The sequence below is a fragment of the Cnephaeus nilssonii genome, assembly GCF_951640355.1.
Source record: "Cnephaeus nilssonii genome assembly, chromosome: X".
NCBI classification, from domain to species: domain Eukaryota; kingdom Metazoa; phylum Chordata; class Mammalia; order Chiroptera; family Vespertilionidae; genus Cnephaeus; species Cnephaeus nilssonii.
This window is the reverse complement of record NC_137071.1, coordinates 2,284,814-2,304,063: the sequence shown is the minus strand read 5'-3', so window position 1 is coordinate 2,304,063 and position 19,250 is coordinate 2,284,814. Positions and strand designations below refer to the sequence as shown.

The window sequence follows — 19,250 nt, the reverse complement described above, 5'->3', positions numbered from 1 at the left end:
CACAGGCCTGCAGGGGAGAGAAGTTGGGGGAGACCAGGCCTGCAGGGGAGGGCAGTTAGGGGTGACAAGGCCTGCAGGGGAGGGCAGTTAGGGGAAAACAGGCTGGCAGGGGAGCAGTTAGGCATCAATCCGGCTGGCAGGGGAGTGGTTAGGGGGTGATCAGGCTGGCAGGCAGAAGTGGTTAGGGGCAATCAGGAAGGCAGGCAGGCGAGCAGTTGGGAGCCAGCAGTCCTGGGCCTAAATGGGCAGTCGGACATCCCTCGAGGGGTCTCAGATTGGAGAGGTTACAGGCTGGGCTGAGGGACACACACCCCCATGCATGAATTTCGTGCACCGGGCCTCTAGTATATTTTTAAAAACCATCATCAAATTCATTAAAAACAACAACAACCACAAATGATGTTATTGTACTTTACTGAATAATTAAACATGTGACACCCAGAACATGGAACTCAAAGCAATTCAGTTGTTGTCCACCCATCCAGACACTTGGCATAGGTGTCACTCAAGCAGGAGCATAAACTCTCTCCTTTCTGGGGAGTAAGAGAGAGGGAACAACCAGAACATGTCCCCACATCGTGAGGGACAATATTCCTTTCAAGCTGTGGCGCGAACAGTCAGTGTTCACACATGGAATTCTGAAAATCACACGGGAGACGCTTTTTTGCTGCTGGATAATATGCCGGCAATCACTCCAATTCAGTCAAACGAATGGTTAACATTCAAAATGTTGGTCAAACACAGAAACACTTTCAGGATAATTGTTTGAATCATAGATGCTAACTACTCTGATGCGGAAAGCACTTGCAGGTTAATACGACATGCTCTTATATTTGACCTATGCTTTTTAATCAAATGGAAATATTATTGTTTAACCAAGTGACTTGAATCAAAAATTCTGGAGGAAGCAACGTACAGTTCCTTCCAAGATATTTATTAAGTAGTGGCATACACCAGAGAATTGTCCCCGGCCCTCTAGTCTGAAGGCCGGGCTGCCTGACATAGAAAATCTGGTCACGCCACAGAAATCACCGGGGACTTCAGCAGAGTCAGTTTTATGAGAGACACAGTTGATTTGACCAGCATTTTCACTCATAAAAATGACTGGAGACAGTACTCTTTGACCTGTTTTCACTTTGTTCTACGATTCTCAAAATTGTCTAGCTGAAGGTGTTAGTGTCTGCAGCTAAGGAGAGCTGGGGCAAGGAGGGGTGGAAGGAACAGTGAGGTAATGCAAGAAATTGAAAAACTTGAAATCTTGAGGCAGCTCCTGGGAGAATCTGACAACCAGAGATGTTAAAATAGCCTACTATTCCAGAACAGCCTGCCAATGTGCTCACACTTAGGAGAAAATATGGGTATATACATACATATAATACTATACATATGTACATGATACATGATACTATATGTGTGCGTATGCACACAACTGTCTACCTTACTCATGCTCTGTGTGTACATAAATAATGCTCAACCCTCAGTAGGAGGCGCTCAGATGATTTGTCTTTTACATGTTTTCTTCTATACTATCGACTACATTATTGTATTTTTATAAACCATATGTGTTATTTTATCATAAAAAGCAACAGATCTTTTTTATTAGGAGGATAATATTCTCAGCTGTGTCCAGCTCTGTAACCCTACACAGAGAACTAAAGTGCAATCCACAGCTAATGAAATCAGAAGCTGGGCAGATGGAGTCCGAAGTGGCGAGGCAGTGGTAGGAATGAAAAGGAAACTTATTCTTCTGTGTGGGAGTCGGAAGTGGTTGACCGTTTTTTGGTGCTTGTTCTGGGGCATATTATGTCCAACTAGAGCCCTGGTGCATGAAATCGTGCACGGGTAGGGTCCCTAGGCCTGGCCGGCGATCAGGGCCTATCTGCGGGGCGACCTGCCAGGCGATCGGGGGGGCCCCTGGCTGGCACCTGCCTTGACTGGCCTGGCGCCGCCCGCTTGCCAGCCCCACCCCCTGCTACCGCCACCGGGCTGGGGTCAGCTCCTGAGTTGAGCGTCTGCCTCCTGGTGGTCTGTGCAAGTCATAGGACCTGTCGTTCCGCCATTCCGTGATTCGGTCGATTTGCATATTAGGGTTTTATTATATAGGATAATAAAATATAAAAATTTAAGTCAACCTAAAAAAACTTATACTAGCTCACTAGTTGCTTACATTTTTCTGAACTGACAGGCTCAACTGGTCAAACATTTTAGAGTTTAAAATAATAATGATCATTATGGAATAAATACACTGAGTGGCCAGATTATTATGATCTCTGAACGCATAATAATCTGGCCACTCAGTGTATATCCTATATAATAAAAGGCTAATATGCAAATTGTCCCCTCGACCAGGAATTCGACCAGCAGGCAGGCTGGCCAACCACCCATATCCCCTCCCCCTGGCCAGGCTGGCTGGACCCCACCCATGCACGAATTCATGCACCGGGCCTCTAATATATATACACTGAGTGGCCAGATTATTATGCGTTCAGAGATCATAATAATCTGGCCACTCAGTGTATATACCTGGCCCTCTTCTAATGCATTTCTTTCTCTCCCTGTTCCTGTAAGGTAGATACTATTATGATTCTCATTATCCAGATGATGTAGAAGAGTTACGTTAAACTGAAAGGCAGAGGAGTTCACATAGAAGCTAAAATATCTAAGAAGGGGGCAGAGGCAGGGTTCAAAGCCATCAGACCCCGGCAGTCTGATGCCACAGCCTGTGCTCTTCACTTCTGAACAACCCTGTTACTTATATGCAAAATCCCAGAATCAGCATAGAAGTTTCCTCTGGTCTGAAGATAAGTCCATAGGAGTCCGTTGAAATAAGTACATAAATGTGCATAATAAATCATTACTAAAAGCGCATTGTTTCTAAAAGGGAAAAGCCGGCCCATTGCATCTTTATATTCAACGGTGTTGATAGTGGAACATCCATATACTCCAATGAGAATGTCTGAGCCAAGTCCTTCTCGTTGGAGGATACAAGCGATCCGAGCATATTGTAGGATTTAAGAGATTTGCCACATGTTGTATGGGCCAGTGTTCACTGTATGACACCCCCCCCCTCCGCCCCCAAATCTCAGTAGGGTGTCCAATAATCATTTAGTTATGGGTCTTCGGGGTGACCGCAGATGGGCTGCTCCAGGCCAGCGCAGTGGGGATTTCTGTGTCGCACTGCAGACCAGGGAGTACTTAGCTCTAGGTTGGAGGCTGGCTGCCCCGAGTTCATTCTGGGGCTTAGGCTGAAGGGGTAGCAGCCCCTTGAGGGACATTCCTATGGCCTCGCGGGAACCACAGAAACAAGCTCAAGCATCTTTCAAACCTTGGCTTATGTCATCCTTGCTAATATGCCATGGGCCAAAGGCAGTCACCTGGTCTCGCTCAACAGCAATGGTGTAAGGAACTCTCTTCTGCCCCTAGTGGGAAGGGAGGGGAGTGCATCTGTGTGAAAGAATCCAACAACATCAATGACTAAGCCCTACCATTTCCATGGCACCAATGATGGATCAGTGTTTCCCTAAAGGGAGCCACCTAATGGGTTTAGCAGTCTAAACCTTGTTGCCATCGCCATTTCTGTCCCTCTGGTGGTCTGACCCTAGCCACGTGCTAGGAAAATTCACTAGCCCTCACAGCCTGCAATGGAAATTAAACCAGCTTTCCCAGCCTGGCGTGAGACTCGCGGAAATGAACAGTAGGCATCCCGGCACAGGCACGATGGGCTGGGCTGGGCCGCTTACCTGGTGTCACTGAGCGAACCACCACCGGCTTCTCACTCCCCGCCACGAAACCGAAGCCCAGGACGGGGTCCCTCCGCATCTCCACCTTCCGCGGGGCTGGGGGGATGATTTGGCAGCTGTCCAACCGAGGGTCATCAAATGGGATTGCCTGTGTCATGTGACTGTGGGGGAAACACACACAAGAGAAGCAAGGCGTCAGTGTCAGCTGGCCGTGGCCCGGTGATTTCATCCTCTGCCATTTCAAAACCTACTCTGCTTGTGGAACAGCGCGAGCGAGAGAAAAACACCGATGGGAGAGGGAAACAATGATCCGCTGTCTCCCATTCGAGCCCCGGCCAGGAATCGAACCTGCAACCTTTTGGTGTTTCTCTGGCTCTTAAGGAAGTCTTCACTCATGCACATTATCCAAGGCAACCTTCTTTTGAGGGTAGAGTTCTTAGTTTGCATTCTAGAAATCTCCTTAAAGCAATGTAAGCCAAGATTACTTTTACTTTATTTTATTTTTTAATATATTTTATTGATTTTTCATAGAGCGGAAAGGAGAGGGATAGAGAGTTAGAAACATCGATGAGAGAGAAACATCGATCAGCTGCCTCCTGCACACTCCCTACTGGGGATGTGCCCGCAACCAAGGTACATGCCCTTGACCGGAATCGAACCTGGGACCCTTTGGTCCACAGGCCGATGCTCTACCCACTGAGCCAAAACGGTCAGGGCCAAGATTACTTTTATTATTATTTCAGCGACACAGACTTAACTCAATATTTCCTCTCTCTAATCTTCAGTTAAGTAAAAGCAGATCATTTCGAACGAAATACCTTGAAAGATGCTACTCTATCTGCCATCTGAACAACATATTGTTCAGATGCAATGAAGAAAGACGAAGAAGGAGGATCCCTGCTGTCCTCGTGTGTAATTAATAAGAGTTAAGGAAAATCAATGGAAACCCTCCAGGGCCTGTCCTTTCGGCACATCTCTCTGACTAGGGCAATCAAGTTTAAAATCCCTTTGAAACGGCAATGTCTTTTCCACTTAGCAGCTTTGATCTGGACCGCTGGGGAAAAGAGAGCGTTTGCTGAGATCTAACACGAGGGCCGCGTGCAGACACTCATCTGCTATCCTATTTCCTTTTCAGAAAATCCCCTTCGATGGAGCCCGTCGACCCCACCCACCTCCTGGCCGCAATGACAAGAGGAAGAATAACGGGGCCAAGTTCACTCTGCTCAGGTGTGTGAGCCAGGTGCAATTCCCACCACATCTTCTGATTCGGAGCGCTAAGTGCTAGACCAGCTATGTAATTTGAAAGAACAGAGCAAAACGAAACCATGGGGCCCCTGGTGAACACAGTTAAGAGCTCCCAGAGAGCTGAATGTGGCGTTGTGTCAGTGCATGGGTCAACCATTCTAGAAACAGCCAGGCTCACGGGGGAGGGGCTGTCGTGTGTGACACTGCAGGTGTTGGTCTGGGCCCAGAGACGAGACATGGCTACCATGGCGGCACACGTGCTTGGCGGGAAGGGACATGGGCAGCCCTCAGGTGGGCAGGTCACGTGGCGAAGCATGGTGCTCCAGCCCGGCCAGCGTGGCTCGGTGGTTGAGCGTGGACCTATGAACCAGGAGGTTATGGTTCGATTCCCAGTCAGGCTCGATCCCCAGTAGGGGGTGTGCAGGAGGCAGCCGGTCAATGATTGTCTCTCATCATTGATGTTTCTATCTCTCTCTTTCTCCCTTCCTCTCTGAAATAAAGAAATAATAATTATCCTATCTAATAAAGAGGGAATATGCTAATTGACCCTCACATCATCACAAAGATGGCGGCGCCCATGGCCAATAAGGAGGGGATATGCTAATTGACTGCCATGCCCTCAAAGATGGTGGCGCCCAGTCACAAGATGGTGGCACCCAGTCTCCTCAGTCCCGCCGACGCGCCTGCCTCCAGAGTCCCCCAGTCCCCTCAGCCCCCCAGCCGCCCAGTGCCGGCCCGAGGTGCAGGCAAGCCTCAGATGGCAGCTGCCCAGCTGCCCAGGGCCGGCCCGAGGCTCAGGTAACCAGGGCCGGCCGAGGCTCCGGCAGTGGCAGCAGCAGAGATGTGATGGGGGTGTCGCCTTCCCCGATCGCCAGGTCGCCTCCCACCCCTGAGGGTTCCTGGACTGTGAGAGGGGGCAGGCCGGGCTGAGGGCCCCCCCTCCAGTGCATGAATTTTCATGCACTGGGCCTCTAAAATATATATATATATTTAAAGAGAAGTATGGTAGTCTGAAGGACAGAATTCAAGGCCCTGATTTAACCAGCAAAACCCATCCAGAGTGAACCCCAGTGCCCAGGGTGGGAGTCTCAGACAGGGCCCCGGGCAGGGAGGGGCTGAGATATAGCAAACAGGGGGTGAAGTCAGGGCTGGGAACCAGGACAGCGGGAGGACCTCTGATGTCCCTACAGCAGCCCGTTGGGCGGGAACTTGACCACTGACATTGACCCCTGCATTGCTCCCTCTCAGGCCTGAAACAAGCATGGCTGCGTGTGCCTGGGGGAGAATGGGGCCCCTTGGGGTAGTAGACCCCATTCCATTCTCTTGCCTCCTCTGTATGGTTCCAGCTCGGAGCTGCCTTGGGAGATGAGTCTCTCCTTTTACCCTGGGATGGAACAAAGGAACAAAGGAAGTGGACATCCCCATTTTGGGAGCCGGGCCCTGAGCTCTGAGTTCACACCACAGTCCACAGAAGACATGCTCTACATGAGCACAGACGTGAAGTGATTCGCTGATGGTCACGTGTTGAAGAACAGAGCACGGAACCCTGGTGGGCGGAACTCTCAATTCCAGGAGCAGAGAGGGACTGGGAGACGGCGCCCCTGCTCTGGCCAGTTCTGTGAAAAGCTTCCAAGCTTTTCCAAAGTTGCCGGGCTTTGCTGCACATCCCAATCACCCAGGAAGCGTTACAAGCCCTAATGCCCAAGTTTCACCGCAGACCAATCGCATCAGAATAGCTGAGGGTCGCTGAAACCGGTTTGGCTCAGTGGATAGAGCATCGGCCTGCGGACTGAAGGGTCCCAGGTTCGATTCTGGTCAGGGGCACGTGCCTTGGTTGCGTGCCCCTAACTCTCTAACCCTCTCCCTTCCTCTCTGTAAAAAATCAATAAAATATATATATTTTTAAAAAGAATAGCTGAGGGTGGCATCCAGGATCCATTTATATATTTTTTTATTGTTATTTTTAAAATATATTGTATTGATTTTTTACAGAGAGGAAGGGAGAGGGATAGAGAGAAACATTGATGAGAGAGAAACATCGATCAGCTGCCTCCTGCACACCCCCTACTGGGGATGTGCCCGCAACCAAGGTACTTGCCCTTGACCGGAATCGAATATGGGACCCTTCAGTCCACAGGCCGATGCTCTATCTACTGAGCCAAACCGGCCAGGGCTATTGTTATTTTTTTAAATATATTTTTATTGACGTCAGAGAGGAAGAGAGAGATAGAAACATCAATGGTGAGAGAGAATCATGGATCCTCTGCCTTCTGCATGCCCCCTATTAGGGATGGAGCCCACAACCCGGGCATGTGCCCTGACTGGGAATCGAATCATGACCTCCTGGTTCATAGGTCGATGCTCAACCACTGAGCCACACTGGCCGGGCCAGGATCAATTTTTAAGAAGATTCCCCAGGTGATTCCTAAGTGGAGCAAGGTGTGAGGACCATTCACCTGCCCCGGGAAGGCTGGGGCCCCTTCTAGATTTTAAGAGGACACAAGTGACGTCTGATGAGCTCCTCTAGCATCCGTCGGGGATGTAAGTGAAAATATTGGAAGCATCAGTAGCTTCATTATCCTCTTGCCACTACATGCTAGTCTGCAATTTTTAATTGCTCATTCATAAAATCTCTATTATATCAGTATTTTATTAATACCCGGCATTTATTAAATACCAATTTCATGCTATGCATTTTCCGAAATGCTTTCCATATGTTAGTTCACTTAATTCTCCAAAACAACTTCATAATGCACTCATTTAATTAACACCTATTTATTGCACGCCCACTGGATTCTCAGTTCGGGGGATACAGTAGGAGCGCAAACGGAATCAGAAAATAATTTGTTCACTCCAGTGTTCAGAGGCGGAGACTAAATGAATAAAGGAGTAGGATTTATGGCCTATCAGGCCACTGGAAGCACGCAGGAGAGAAATAATGGGAGGAAGCGTGGAGAGCTGCTGGGTGAGGGTGAGGGTACCGCAGTGTGATATCAGGGGTCAGGGGAATGCCTGACGAGGAGCTTTTTCAGCAGTGGAACCCCCAAGTGCACAGGTCCTGAGGGGTCCCAGGCCTGGAGAGAGCATGCGTAAGGGACAGCCCAGAGGCCAGTGATGGGGGAGGCTGGAGGCAGTGAGGGGGGGTGGGGAAAGAAGTGTTGGGGGGAGCCCAGCCGGCGTGGCTCAGGGGTTGAGCATCGACCTATGAACCAGGAGGTCACGGTTCAATTCCTGGCCTGGGCACATGCCCGGATTGCTAGCTCGACCCTTAGGAGGGGGCATGCAGGAGGCAGCCAGTCAATGATTCTCTCTCATCATTCATGTTTCTATCTCTCTCTCCCTCTCTCTTCCTCTCTGAAATCAATTAAAAAAAAAAGAAGTGCTGAGGAGAGATCAAAGATCACACAAGCTCTTGGAAGGACTCAGTGTATTGGGAGTGAAATAGAAGCCATTGGAAGGTTCTGTGTGAAGAATGTGATAGCTGCTGTACTGAGAACAGACAGGAGGGGGCGCTGGTGGGAGCAGAGAGAGCACTGCAGGACCCACTGCATCAGTCCTAAGGGGATACAGGGCTGGCTTGGACCAGGGTGAGGGTGGCAGAGATGGCAAGGAGTTGTTGGGGGGATTTCTACTCTGGAACCTTCTTCCTGCGCACACAGGGCGTCCCGGTAAGGATCGGTCTGTGAGCACGTTGTCTAATACAAGCCCTATGTCCTGATGTATCCAAATTACAGGGGACATTTCTCTCCAAGGAGCTAATACTTTCGCGTTTGCACAAGGAACACAGACATGCTTGGGTCTAGACCAGTGGTCGGCAAACTCATTAGTCAACAGAGCCAAATATCAACAACACAACGATTGAAATTTCTTTTGAAAGCCAAATGTTTTAAACTTAAACTTCTTCTAACGCCACTTCTTCAACATAGACTCGCCCGTGGTATTTTGTGGAAGAGCCACACTCAAGGGGCCAAAGAGCCGCATGTGGCTTGCGAGCCGCAGTTTGCCGACCACGGGTCTAGGCGAGCCTGAAGTCCGAGATGCTAGTTCAGAGTGAGACTTGGGGAGCCAGACTCCCTGGATTTGAAGCTGGGCCCCGCCACCTCCTGGCACTCGACCTGTACAAAGTACTACATCACTCCGTGCCTCAGTTTCCCCATCTGGAAAATGGTGACAACAATAGTAACAATCGCATAAGAAGGTCGTGAAATGAGATGTATGAATAAATGTCAAACACTTAGCAAAATGTCTGGCTCACAGCAAGCGAAAAGCACTAGCTGGTCTTTTCATCTCTTGCGGTCCATGAATACAAAGGAATAGGTTTCAGACATCGCCCACTCATTCAATCTTGTTAAAATATGAAAACAAACTCAGTAATGTTTCAAATACCTAAGCCCAGTTCTCAGGGAAATGCCTCAAACGCTGGGTAAGCTCTGAGGCCTTCAATTGGAAAAATCAGATCAAGTGCGATGACACAGTAAACACACATTTGAGTTGATATCCGTGAAGCAATATGTCCCCGATTACAGAAGAAAGGAAGCAAGAATAAAATCCACTCTCTGAAGACTGAATCGCTGTTAGTAAGTTTTCCTGGGCCATGTCTCTGGATCCCTTCAGTGATCGCTGAGTCCAGGGCTGGGGAGTGAGCCCGGGTCATGGGTCAATAAGCCAGTCGGAGAAAGATAAATATCACATGATCACTTGTGGAATCTAATGAACAACATAAATCGATGAACCAAAATAGATTCAGAAACAGAGAAGCATTGAACAGACCGTCAAACCTCAGAGAGAAGGCAGGGGAGGGGGGGTGGGGTGGGTAAGAAATCAACCAAAGGACTTGTATGCATGCTTATGAGCATAACCCATGGACACAGACAGTAGGGGGTGATGGCATGTGCTGGGGGTGGGAGCGGCCAGGGAGAGGTCAATGGGGGAAAAAGGAGACATATGTAATACTTTCAACAATAAAGAATTTAAGTTAAAAAAAAATCCCTGGCCCTAGCAGGTTTGGCTCAGTGGATAGAGTGTCCGCCTGCGGACTGAAGGGTCCCAGGTTCGATTCCGGTCAAGGGCATGGACCTTGGTTGCGGGCACATCCCCAGTAGGGGGTGTGTAGGAGGCAGCCGATCAATGATTCTCTCTCATCATTGATGTTTCTATCTCTCTCTCCTCTCTTCCTCTCTTCAATCAATAAATATATTTTTTAAAAATCAATAAAAATACATATTTTTAAAAATCCCTGAAAAAAAGAAAATGAGACCAACTAATTATATTGTAAGGGGTGGGACACAGGGGCAGGACCTTAAATCCCAGACACTGCCGGCCTCTGTGTCAACAAAGAACCTGACATTGGTCCCTTTCATTTCATTGTCGTTTCTCCACCCAAATCAGGTTTGAAACTCACAACCAAATGTTCATTTTGCGGTCGCTGCTTGTTCTAGCGTTTTCGTTTGTTGTTCATCGTTTTGTTTTGTGTTTGTTTTTGTTTTTACTTTTTTGTTTTGCTTGCACTTTGAGGACAACCTTCCGATGGCATTATCATTTCCTGGCTCTACAGGTTGTACTTTCAGAATAAATTCTCTAAAAATAATCGACCTCTGTCTCTCTCTGTAAGAATGAATCCGCACTCAGATGCTCCCCCATGAAACATCACTTGGTTCTTCGTATTCGGGCAAGCACTTTTGGGCTCTCTCCTTGCACTATTTTTTACAAAGATGCTTGAGTCCTTTTACAATGAGCTGAAATAGCAGCATCCTTTTTAACCTGCCGAACATGCTTCAGTGAATTCTGCTGCTGAGCCTAGAACACAACTGATGAGCTCCACAAACCTCTGGCCCCAGGCCCCAACCTTCGCCAACAAACACTCACAGATAGGCCAGGAATCCATGAGCAGAAAACCCAGATTGTGTCTGCAAATGGGAGGAGCAATCTTCCTGTTTCTGACAGATTCGTGTGAAAAGGAACGAAGGCAGTTTTCCTGCCTAACTTCCCGGAACAGGAGGAAGAGATTCCCTTGAACTCTTGGAGCCTTTCTCCCTCAGTAGAGGCAAAAGGTGGGCACACCCACTGTCTCACGTAGCATCACTTTGACTGAGGTAAAGCATCCTGTAAGGAAACCGTAAGTAAGGTCCTATTTTGCAACATGGGCTAAGTGGAAAGATTTATTTGTTTGTTTGTTTATTATTTGTTAAATCCATGCCCGGGGGATATTTCTCCATTGATTTTGAGAGACAGTGGAAGAGAGAGGGAAAGACAGAGAAACATCGACGTGAGAGAAACACATCCATTGGTTGCTTCCTGCACGTGCCCTGCCCAGGGCCCAGGCTGAGGAGGACCCTGCAACCAACGTATGTGCCCTTGAACGGAATCGAACCCAGGACCCTTTGGTTTGCAGGCCAATGCTCTATCCACTGAGCCACACTGGCTGAGGGGAAAGATTTAGAAGCCATTACCTTTGGTGTGGACTTAAAAGAATCGAGGAAGATGGTGGCCAGTGGGACATCTGGGTAGTTACGACTGGAACGAAAAGGAGTATAAATGAACCTGTACTTCTGAGTGCCTAGTTCTGCTGGAAAAAGTCATTGTTGGTGGTACCTCTCAGGGAGGGCCAGCTGTGATCACAGGAGAGAATCAAGTGCTTATCTATATATCTATAATAATAAAAGGGTAATATGCTAATTAGACTGGACGTCTTCCAACGTCATTCCGGACATCCTTCCTGACTAAGCCTGGGCCGGAGGGAAGCTAGCCCAGGACCCAGGTGCCTGCAGGCGGCCTGAGGGAAGCCAGCGCAGGTTCCTGGTGCCTGCGGGCGGCCAGAGTCCTGGGTGCCAGAGGGAAGCCAGTGCGGAGGGAAGCTGGTGCCGGCAGCCAGGGGAAGGAAGGCCTATTCTTGCATGAATTTTTGTGCACCGGGCCTCTAGTATGTATATATTTATATGGCTAATATGCAAATTGTCCGCTTGGAAGTTTGACCGGGAGAGCAGGAGTTCGATCACTCACTATGACGTGCACTGAGCACCAGGGGGCAGCGCGGAACATGGTGAGCAACCAGCAGCGGCGGCGGGGTGCTGAAGGAACAAGAGAAGGAGGAGGTGGGAGGCGGAGAGGCCAGGCCTGGGGACCCTACCCTGCATGAATTTCATGCACCAGGCCTCTAGTGTATTATATTCTCATCTTGAATTACTCTTCATTTGCTCCCAGGACATAGTTCACCACTGGATGGCACATTGCTTTTCAGTGCCTTCCCACTGCCCATAGTACACATTTCTCTACTCCTTGATTCTGCTAACTTCTCACTGCCCAAAGCATGCCACATGGCTGAGCCTGGATGTGAGAAGCAAACAGAACTGGTGTAGTTGGGCATGTGCTCTTGCTGCTCTATCACCACATTGAGAAGAGCTTCTCAAGGTAGCTGCTGCCCCTTCAGCTGGGGCTCCAGAGAGGACACCTGTGGGCCAGACCAGAGCAGACACCTCAGTGAGGAGCTCAGTGTAGCCGAGCTGCCACCCCCACCCCTGAGCCCCAATCAGCCAGCTGAATGAGGAATAATAAATGATGATTGTTTTACAACACTAAATTTGGGGAATGTTTGTTACGCACCAAAAGCTCACTCATACAATCTATAAATATTATGTTAAAACCCTGAAATTCCACATCCCAAAAGGATTCTTTCCAACAACCATATTCCCCACACCATTTGTAACATAAATAAGTTACCTTGGACAAATAACAGACACATCCAAAGAAAACATCTCACCTTATTATCCCTGTATCTCCCCTCATTATCCCTGTTAACATGGCAGCCATGGCAACCCAGTCATTCTTCAAACTTCAAACTTTCTCACACCCCAGACAAGACTTGGGTAGTGGTGGCTCCCAATGCAAGGCTCAGCAATTCCTAAGCCCTATCACGGCCTGTGAGAGAGCCCATTAATAAAAGCTCTAAGCAAAACTGCTGTTAGGCAAGCCAGAGTTCCCCGGAATAAGAATGTCAGTAGGAAAGGTAAAGAAAGCACAAGCGTGGATTGTTCAAGTTGATACGTTACAATGAGAGAGGTCATAAGGGAGAGTGGAAGAGAGAGGGAAAGACAGAAACACTAGACTCCTTATTAGGTTCCTAGCAAGCCAAAATTATGAAATGTGTGGCAAAATAACATACTGCAGTTTTTTGTTGTTGTTTTTTTTTTTGCCTGGCTGGCATGGTTCAGTGGTTGAACACTGACCTAAGAACCAAGAGGTCATAGTTCATTACCAGTCAGGGCATATGCCCAGGTTGCAGGCCAAGAGAATCCAATAAACTTAAGCTTAGAAATCACAAAATGTTTGGAGGGATATTAGAGAATTTTAGGAGTGTTTGAAATACATAAAGCCTCTCCTTAATGGGTAGACTAAATATGAACATTTCAGATCCCTTCAAATTAATATATAGATTTAATGCCATCTAATAAGAACCTCCCAACAGTCCTTTTTAAAGAGTTCAATAATGAGAATTCTAAATTTTATATAATAATATAAAAGAACACTCGGAACAAGAAAAACACTCTGGTTGTCCTGCGCCACGAGGGACCAGAACCTATTATAAATAACAATTCTGCCCAGCCAAGGGGGCTCCATCCGTGTTTGAGCCAGGAGGTCACAGTTCCATTTGCACATGCCTGGGGTGTGGGCTCAATCCCCAGTGGGGGCGTGCAGGAGGCAGCCGATGCATGATTCTCTTTCATCTCTCTCTCCCTTACCCTTCCTCTCTGAAATCAATAAAAATATATTTTGGGGGGAAAATTAAAACAACAATTTGTAGGGTACTGTGACAATGGCACGGCTATAGGAGAATATAAAACGATTGTACAGCAACTTTGACCAGAACAAAACAAGGGTTTCAGGGTAAATTTAGAGACGCCTGCCCAAGAATTCAATGCAAGCTATGGCACCACAGAAATGAAAGTGCTTTATTTAGCATGTCAACCATATGGTTGTCTTTGCAAAGAAAACCATTACATTAGAGTACAGTGGCTATGACAATGTTTTGTCCTCCCCGGGAGTTGTTGGCTACCTGGGGACAATGAACTAAAAGAGTTGACTCTTCAGAGTAAAGGATATATTATAATAATAAACGGGAAAGGCCCTCATTTTTTAAAAGAAACTTGGATTGTGGCAAGTACACAGGGAGACAGATATTTGGAAAGGATGCTAACACTATGTGTTTGTTTTATTGAAACTTATGCAGCCCTGACTGGTTTGGCTCAGTAGATAGAGCGTCGGCCTGTGGGCTGAAGGGTCCCAGGTTCAATTCCGGTCAAGGGCATGTACCTTGGTTGCGGGCACATCCCCAGTAGGAGGTGTGCAGGAGGCAGCTGATCGATGTTTCTCTCATCGATGGTTCTAACTCTCTATCCCTCTCTCTTTCTCTCTGTACAAAATCAATAAAATATATAAAAAAGAAACTTATGCAAATAGGTACTGTATTTTCCGGCGTATAAGACGACTGGGCGTATAAGACGACCCCCAACTTTTCCAGTTAAAATATAGAGTTTGGGATATACCCGCCCTATAAGATGACACCCGGCGTAGAAGAGGATCCCCGACTTTTGAGAAGATTTCCCTGGGTTAAAAAGTCATCTTATACGCTGGAAAATATGATATCTATGAAAACAGCAGCCTTTGAAAACTTGGGAACAAATTTTTCTAACCTGTTTCCTAATCTTCCGAGTGAAGCCTTTTAGTGGATTGTGGACTCATTTGTTACATATAATAAATGCAACATCTTCCATTTGGTTGGCAAGAACAGTGGAGGGCCATCGAGGAATACGGAAACTCTGAGCTGAATTTCAGCAAAACCCCTTGCGTAAGTGGGATTGAAAAAGAGGCTGTCACGAGCTGGTGCGCAGGCTGGTAAAACACTTCGTGCATTTCCTTCTTCCTGTTTCCAAGCTTCCTCTTTTTCTCCCATGACAGTGATTAAAACCAAGTAGAGAAAGCAGCTGAAGTTGCACGTTTTTATTCATTAAAGTAGAAAACCAAGATGCTTGAAAATAAGTAGGCACCCTCCATCACTTCGCTGCCATTTAAGAGACTTAATAATTTTTAATGCAGCAGTGACAGCAAAATGTTTTCAAGTGATTAAAATGTATATTTCATCTTCATCCCATCTTATTCTAACATCTCATTCTAACATCGTTCGTACACATGCCTTATATTCTCCGTAATACTTTTTACAGTAGTACATATATACATAAATGATGAATAAATTAATGTATATCGGGGGAGGGTGTTCTAAATGTTTTAAGTAATAGGAGTACAAAATCAAAAAATGTAGAGGTTGCAGGGCTGGCGTGGCTCAGTGGCTGAGCATCAACCTGTGAACCAGGAAGGTCATGGTCAGGGCACATGCTCTTGTGCAGGAGGCAGCCGATCAACGATTCTCTGTCATCATTGATGTTTCTATCTATCTCCTTTCCTCTCTGAAATCAATAAAAATATATAGTTTTTAAAAGAGATTTCTGTTCTGTATGATCCAGGGATCCCTGACTTATGGTGTGAGCCCAGAGGGGGAATTCTATACTCAAACCTGAAGGACAGAATCCTTGATATTACAAAGCTCCACTTAGCTCTTGCAAAGTCCAGCTCTCACGTTCATAAATCTTCAATGGCATTTTTAGAACCTAAAAATGAAGCTAGTGTCAGGGCCCAAGATGGCCCACAGCGGCATATGGATTATTTTGAATGAAAATTAAGAAATTGCCTTTGCAAGAAGAAAACCCTGACCTCTCTGACCCCTAAAAGCATAGATACGTCTCCCACGTGATGGATGCCCTCCCTGCTCCTGAGGGCTGAGAGATAACCTTGGCACAAGCTCTAGCCAGTTTGGCTCAGTGGATAGAGCGTCGGCCTGTGGACCGAAGGGTCCTGGGTTCGATTCAGGTCAAGGGCACATGCCGGGGTTGTGGGCTCGATCCCCAGTAGGGGGCATGCAGGAGGCAGCTGACCCATGATTCTCTTTCATCATGGATGTTTCTCTCTCTCTCTCTCTCTCTCTCTCTCTCTCTCTCTCTCTCTCTCTCTCCCTTCCTCTCTGAAATCAATAAAAATATTTTTAAAAATTTTTTAAAAAAGAGTTCAAAGAATCCAGCATGGAAAGCTTGTATAAACACGCCCTGCAAGGCGTGACTAATTTACAACCCCAGTCCAAAACCTGTTCAGATTCCTCACCAGCAAACACCCAGACCTTGCTCAGTCTCTTTCTAGTGGGCACAAACTACCTTTGTCCTGTCAATTTCTTCAACCAATTTATTGTTTCTTTGTCTAAAAAATCTAAAGGTTCCTGGTTCAATCATTTCTTTGATCTGAGCATCATATTATGCTTATTTTGTAGGAACGTATTCAATTGTTTCTTTCTGTGAATCCAGTCTTATGTCAATTGTATGATTTTATTAATAGTCCAGCTATAAGAATAAAGAAGGGGGACTTCCCCCTCCCCTGACAATGGTAAGGGATCACTTTGATGCCTAAGAACTTCTGAGAGAAGTTAAAAGAAGCTGGTAAGAAACTCACAGAATCAAAGGTGTGGGCTAACAGTCCAGTAGTTTTTTGTTTGTTTTTCTCTCATTTATTTTTAACTATATTTTGATTGATTTCAGAGAAGAAGGGAGAGGGAGAGGGAGAGAAACATCAATGATGAGAGAGAATCATGGATCGGCTGCCTCCTGCATGCTCTCTATTGAGGATCGAGCCCGCTACCCAGGCATGTGTCCTAACCAGGAAATGGAACCGTGGGTAATGGGGGAGAATGTTAGGAGAGAGGGAGTATGAAGGAGAAATGAGGTGAGAGAGAAGAACTCCAAGCCATGTGAGAATGCTGTGTAATGTCAGCCATACATCCTTTATGTAAGCAAGAGCGCATCCTCCCTGGAGAGGTCAGAGGCTCTAAGAATTAGGTTCTGGTATGGAATAGGTCGAGTGTGGAAATAAAAATCCTGAAATTCTCTCCACATTCTGGGAGACTAAAGTAGACTATCTCAGAAAATAAGGTTAACATATTTCTTAAATGTTAGCTTGAATGCACGTATTATTAAATTTCTCTCTGAATTAGAATATTATTCATTTTGAGGATTACAGTTAAAAGGAACAGAGTTTAAAAGAAACCCAGACTGACACATTTTTCCAGTCACGCTTTCAGCTTTCGCATAAATCAAGGATCTATAAGGGCTTGTATAAATTAACGTCCAAAATAGGTTCCATTAATTCATGATCAAATTTATCCTTCAAGGACTCAGCTCGATTTGTCATTAACACTACTGAAAACCATTTGAACAATTAGTCAATGATCAACAGCAAGTTCATCTACTTAGAGATTTTTGTCATCATTTAAGACGATGACTTTAGCGCCTACAAAATGCTTATTGACTGTGCCTTGTGAATCTAATTGTAGGATCTAAAAGGGCAAAATGTTTGTCAGTTTCCCTAAAGCTGCAAAATCCCTACAGCTAGGCTGGTAATCAATCATAATAATTGAGTTTGTTCAATGTGTGTAATAGATGGCTTTTCCGCTAACGACACGCTAATGTGTCAGAAGCAATAATAATCAAGTCACATTCTCAGGTTGACTGAGATGCTGAGCAGAGCTGGCTACTCTCAGTCTCACCTCATACCATTAACACCAGACATGCATTGCTTCCAAGGAACACTGTCTTCCATTAAGATTTATGGGGATAAAAAATGTAAAAGACAGCCTGGCTGGTGTGGCTCAGTGGTTGGGTGTCAACCTATGAACCAAAAGGTCACCATTCGATTCTTGGTCAGATGTTTCTATCCCTCTCCTCCTCTCCCTTCCTCTCTGAAATCAATAATATATATATATATATATATATATATATATATATATATATATATATATTTTTTTTTTTTTTTTAAAGAAACATCAATAATACGAGAGACTCATTGATCGGCTGCCTCTTGCCTGCCCCCTACTGGGGATCAAGCCCACAACCCAGGCATGTGCCCTTGACCGGAATCGAACCTGGGACCCTTCAGTCTGCAGGCCGACGCTCTATCCACTGAGCCAAACCAGGCTCATCATTCATGTTTCTATCTCTCTCTCCCTCTCCCTCTCCTTTCCTCTCTGAGTTCAATTATATGTGTGTGTGTGTGTGTGTGTGTGTGTGTGTGTGTGTGTGTGTGTGTTTTAAAGACAGGTAATATAGGCAGGTAGCCACACAATAAATGCTCAGAATCACATGCTCTATTTGGCAATAACCAGCCTAAACAGTGTGATATCTGGGTAAGTGTAAGTTCATGTGAATTGAACTGGAGGAGGCTATAGAACACTTCAAATACCACTACAAAAACCTATTCCTGGAGAACATACTGGGACAAGCACATAAGAAAACAATTTCACAGTAAGCGCGAGCTTGCTTTCGCAACCTTGACTTCTAAGCTACCGGGGAGGGCCAGAAGCAGGGATCTTCAGGTCATGTCATTGTCATCCTGTGACACATGGTGGGCAGTCCTGTGGATTCAAGGGTGCACTCTGGCCAGAAGCAAGGGTACCCTGAGGAAAGGGGGCTGGCGGAGCCCGGCCGGCGTGGCTCAGGGGTTGAGTATCAACCTATGAACCAGGAGGTCATGGTTCGATTCCCGGTCAGGGCACAGGCCCGGGTTATGGGCTCGATCCCCAGTGTGGGGTGTACAGGAGGCAGCCGATCCATGATTCTCTCCCATCACTGATGTTTCCATCTCTCTCTTCCTCTCTGGAATCAATAAAAAAAATACATATTTTTAAAAATGGGCTGGGGGCAAGCAGAGGCTTTGGTGCCCTATACCATTCAAGCAGGGAAGCCTTCTAGTTCAGTAGGGAGACGAGAAGAATCATTGAAAGGAGAATGGCGAGGATCTAGCAAGATAATCAATTTCCTGTCACCCATCTCCATTTCCAAATAAAAATATTAAACGTCAAAAATTGAACAAAGTGCCACAATGTTCTGATATTTTTCATGATTTCTAACTTGAGCTATTTCCTTAAAAATGTTTCATTTTTCAGACCCAACTTAGCTGACAACCTAAATCATACTTCAATTCTCCCCATTAATTAAGTCAGCATTACCCAGGGATCTGTGTTTAAAAGGCATTCCAGCCCCAGTGGAGTGAGGATCATCCCACGCACAGAAAGGTGGCCGGTTCAATTTCAGGTCAGGGCACACGCCCAGGTGGCAGGTTTGGTCCCTGATTGGGGTGCGTAGGTAAGGGGGGAGGTGGAGGGGGGGTGGGGGGACA

The 19,250-nt window shown here is 46.5% G+C and overlaps 1 protein-coding gene across 3 annotated transcripts in view; it reads right to left on the bottom strand.

Annotated features, from left to right (window-relative positions):
• FRMPD4 (FERM and PDZ domain containing 4) overlaps positions 1 to 19,250 on the bottom strand; it is a gene marked incomplete at both ends in the record, with an annotated part of 720,410 nt that overhangs the window by 90,226 nt on the left and 610,934 nt on the right. For all 3 annotated transcript variants that reach the window (XM_079764311.1, XM_079764309.1, XM_079764310.1), the window contains one exon: positions 3,741 to 3,901. In XM_079764311.1, coding sequence (XP_079620437.1) covers positions 3,741 to 3,901 — 161 coding nt within the window. The remainder of the gene's footprint in view (positions 1 to 3,740; positions 3,902 to 19,250) is intronic.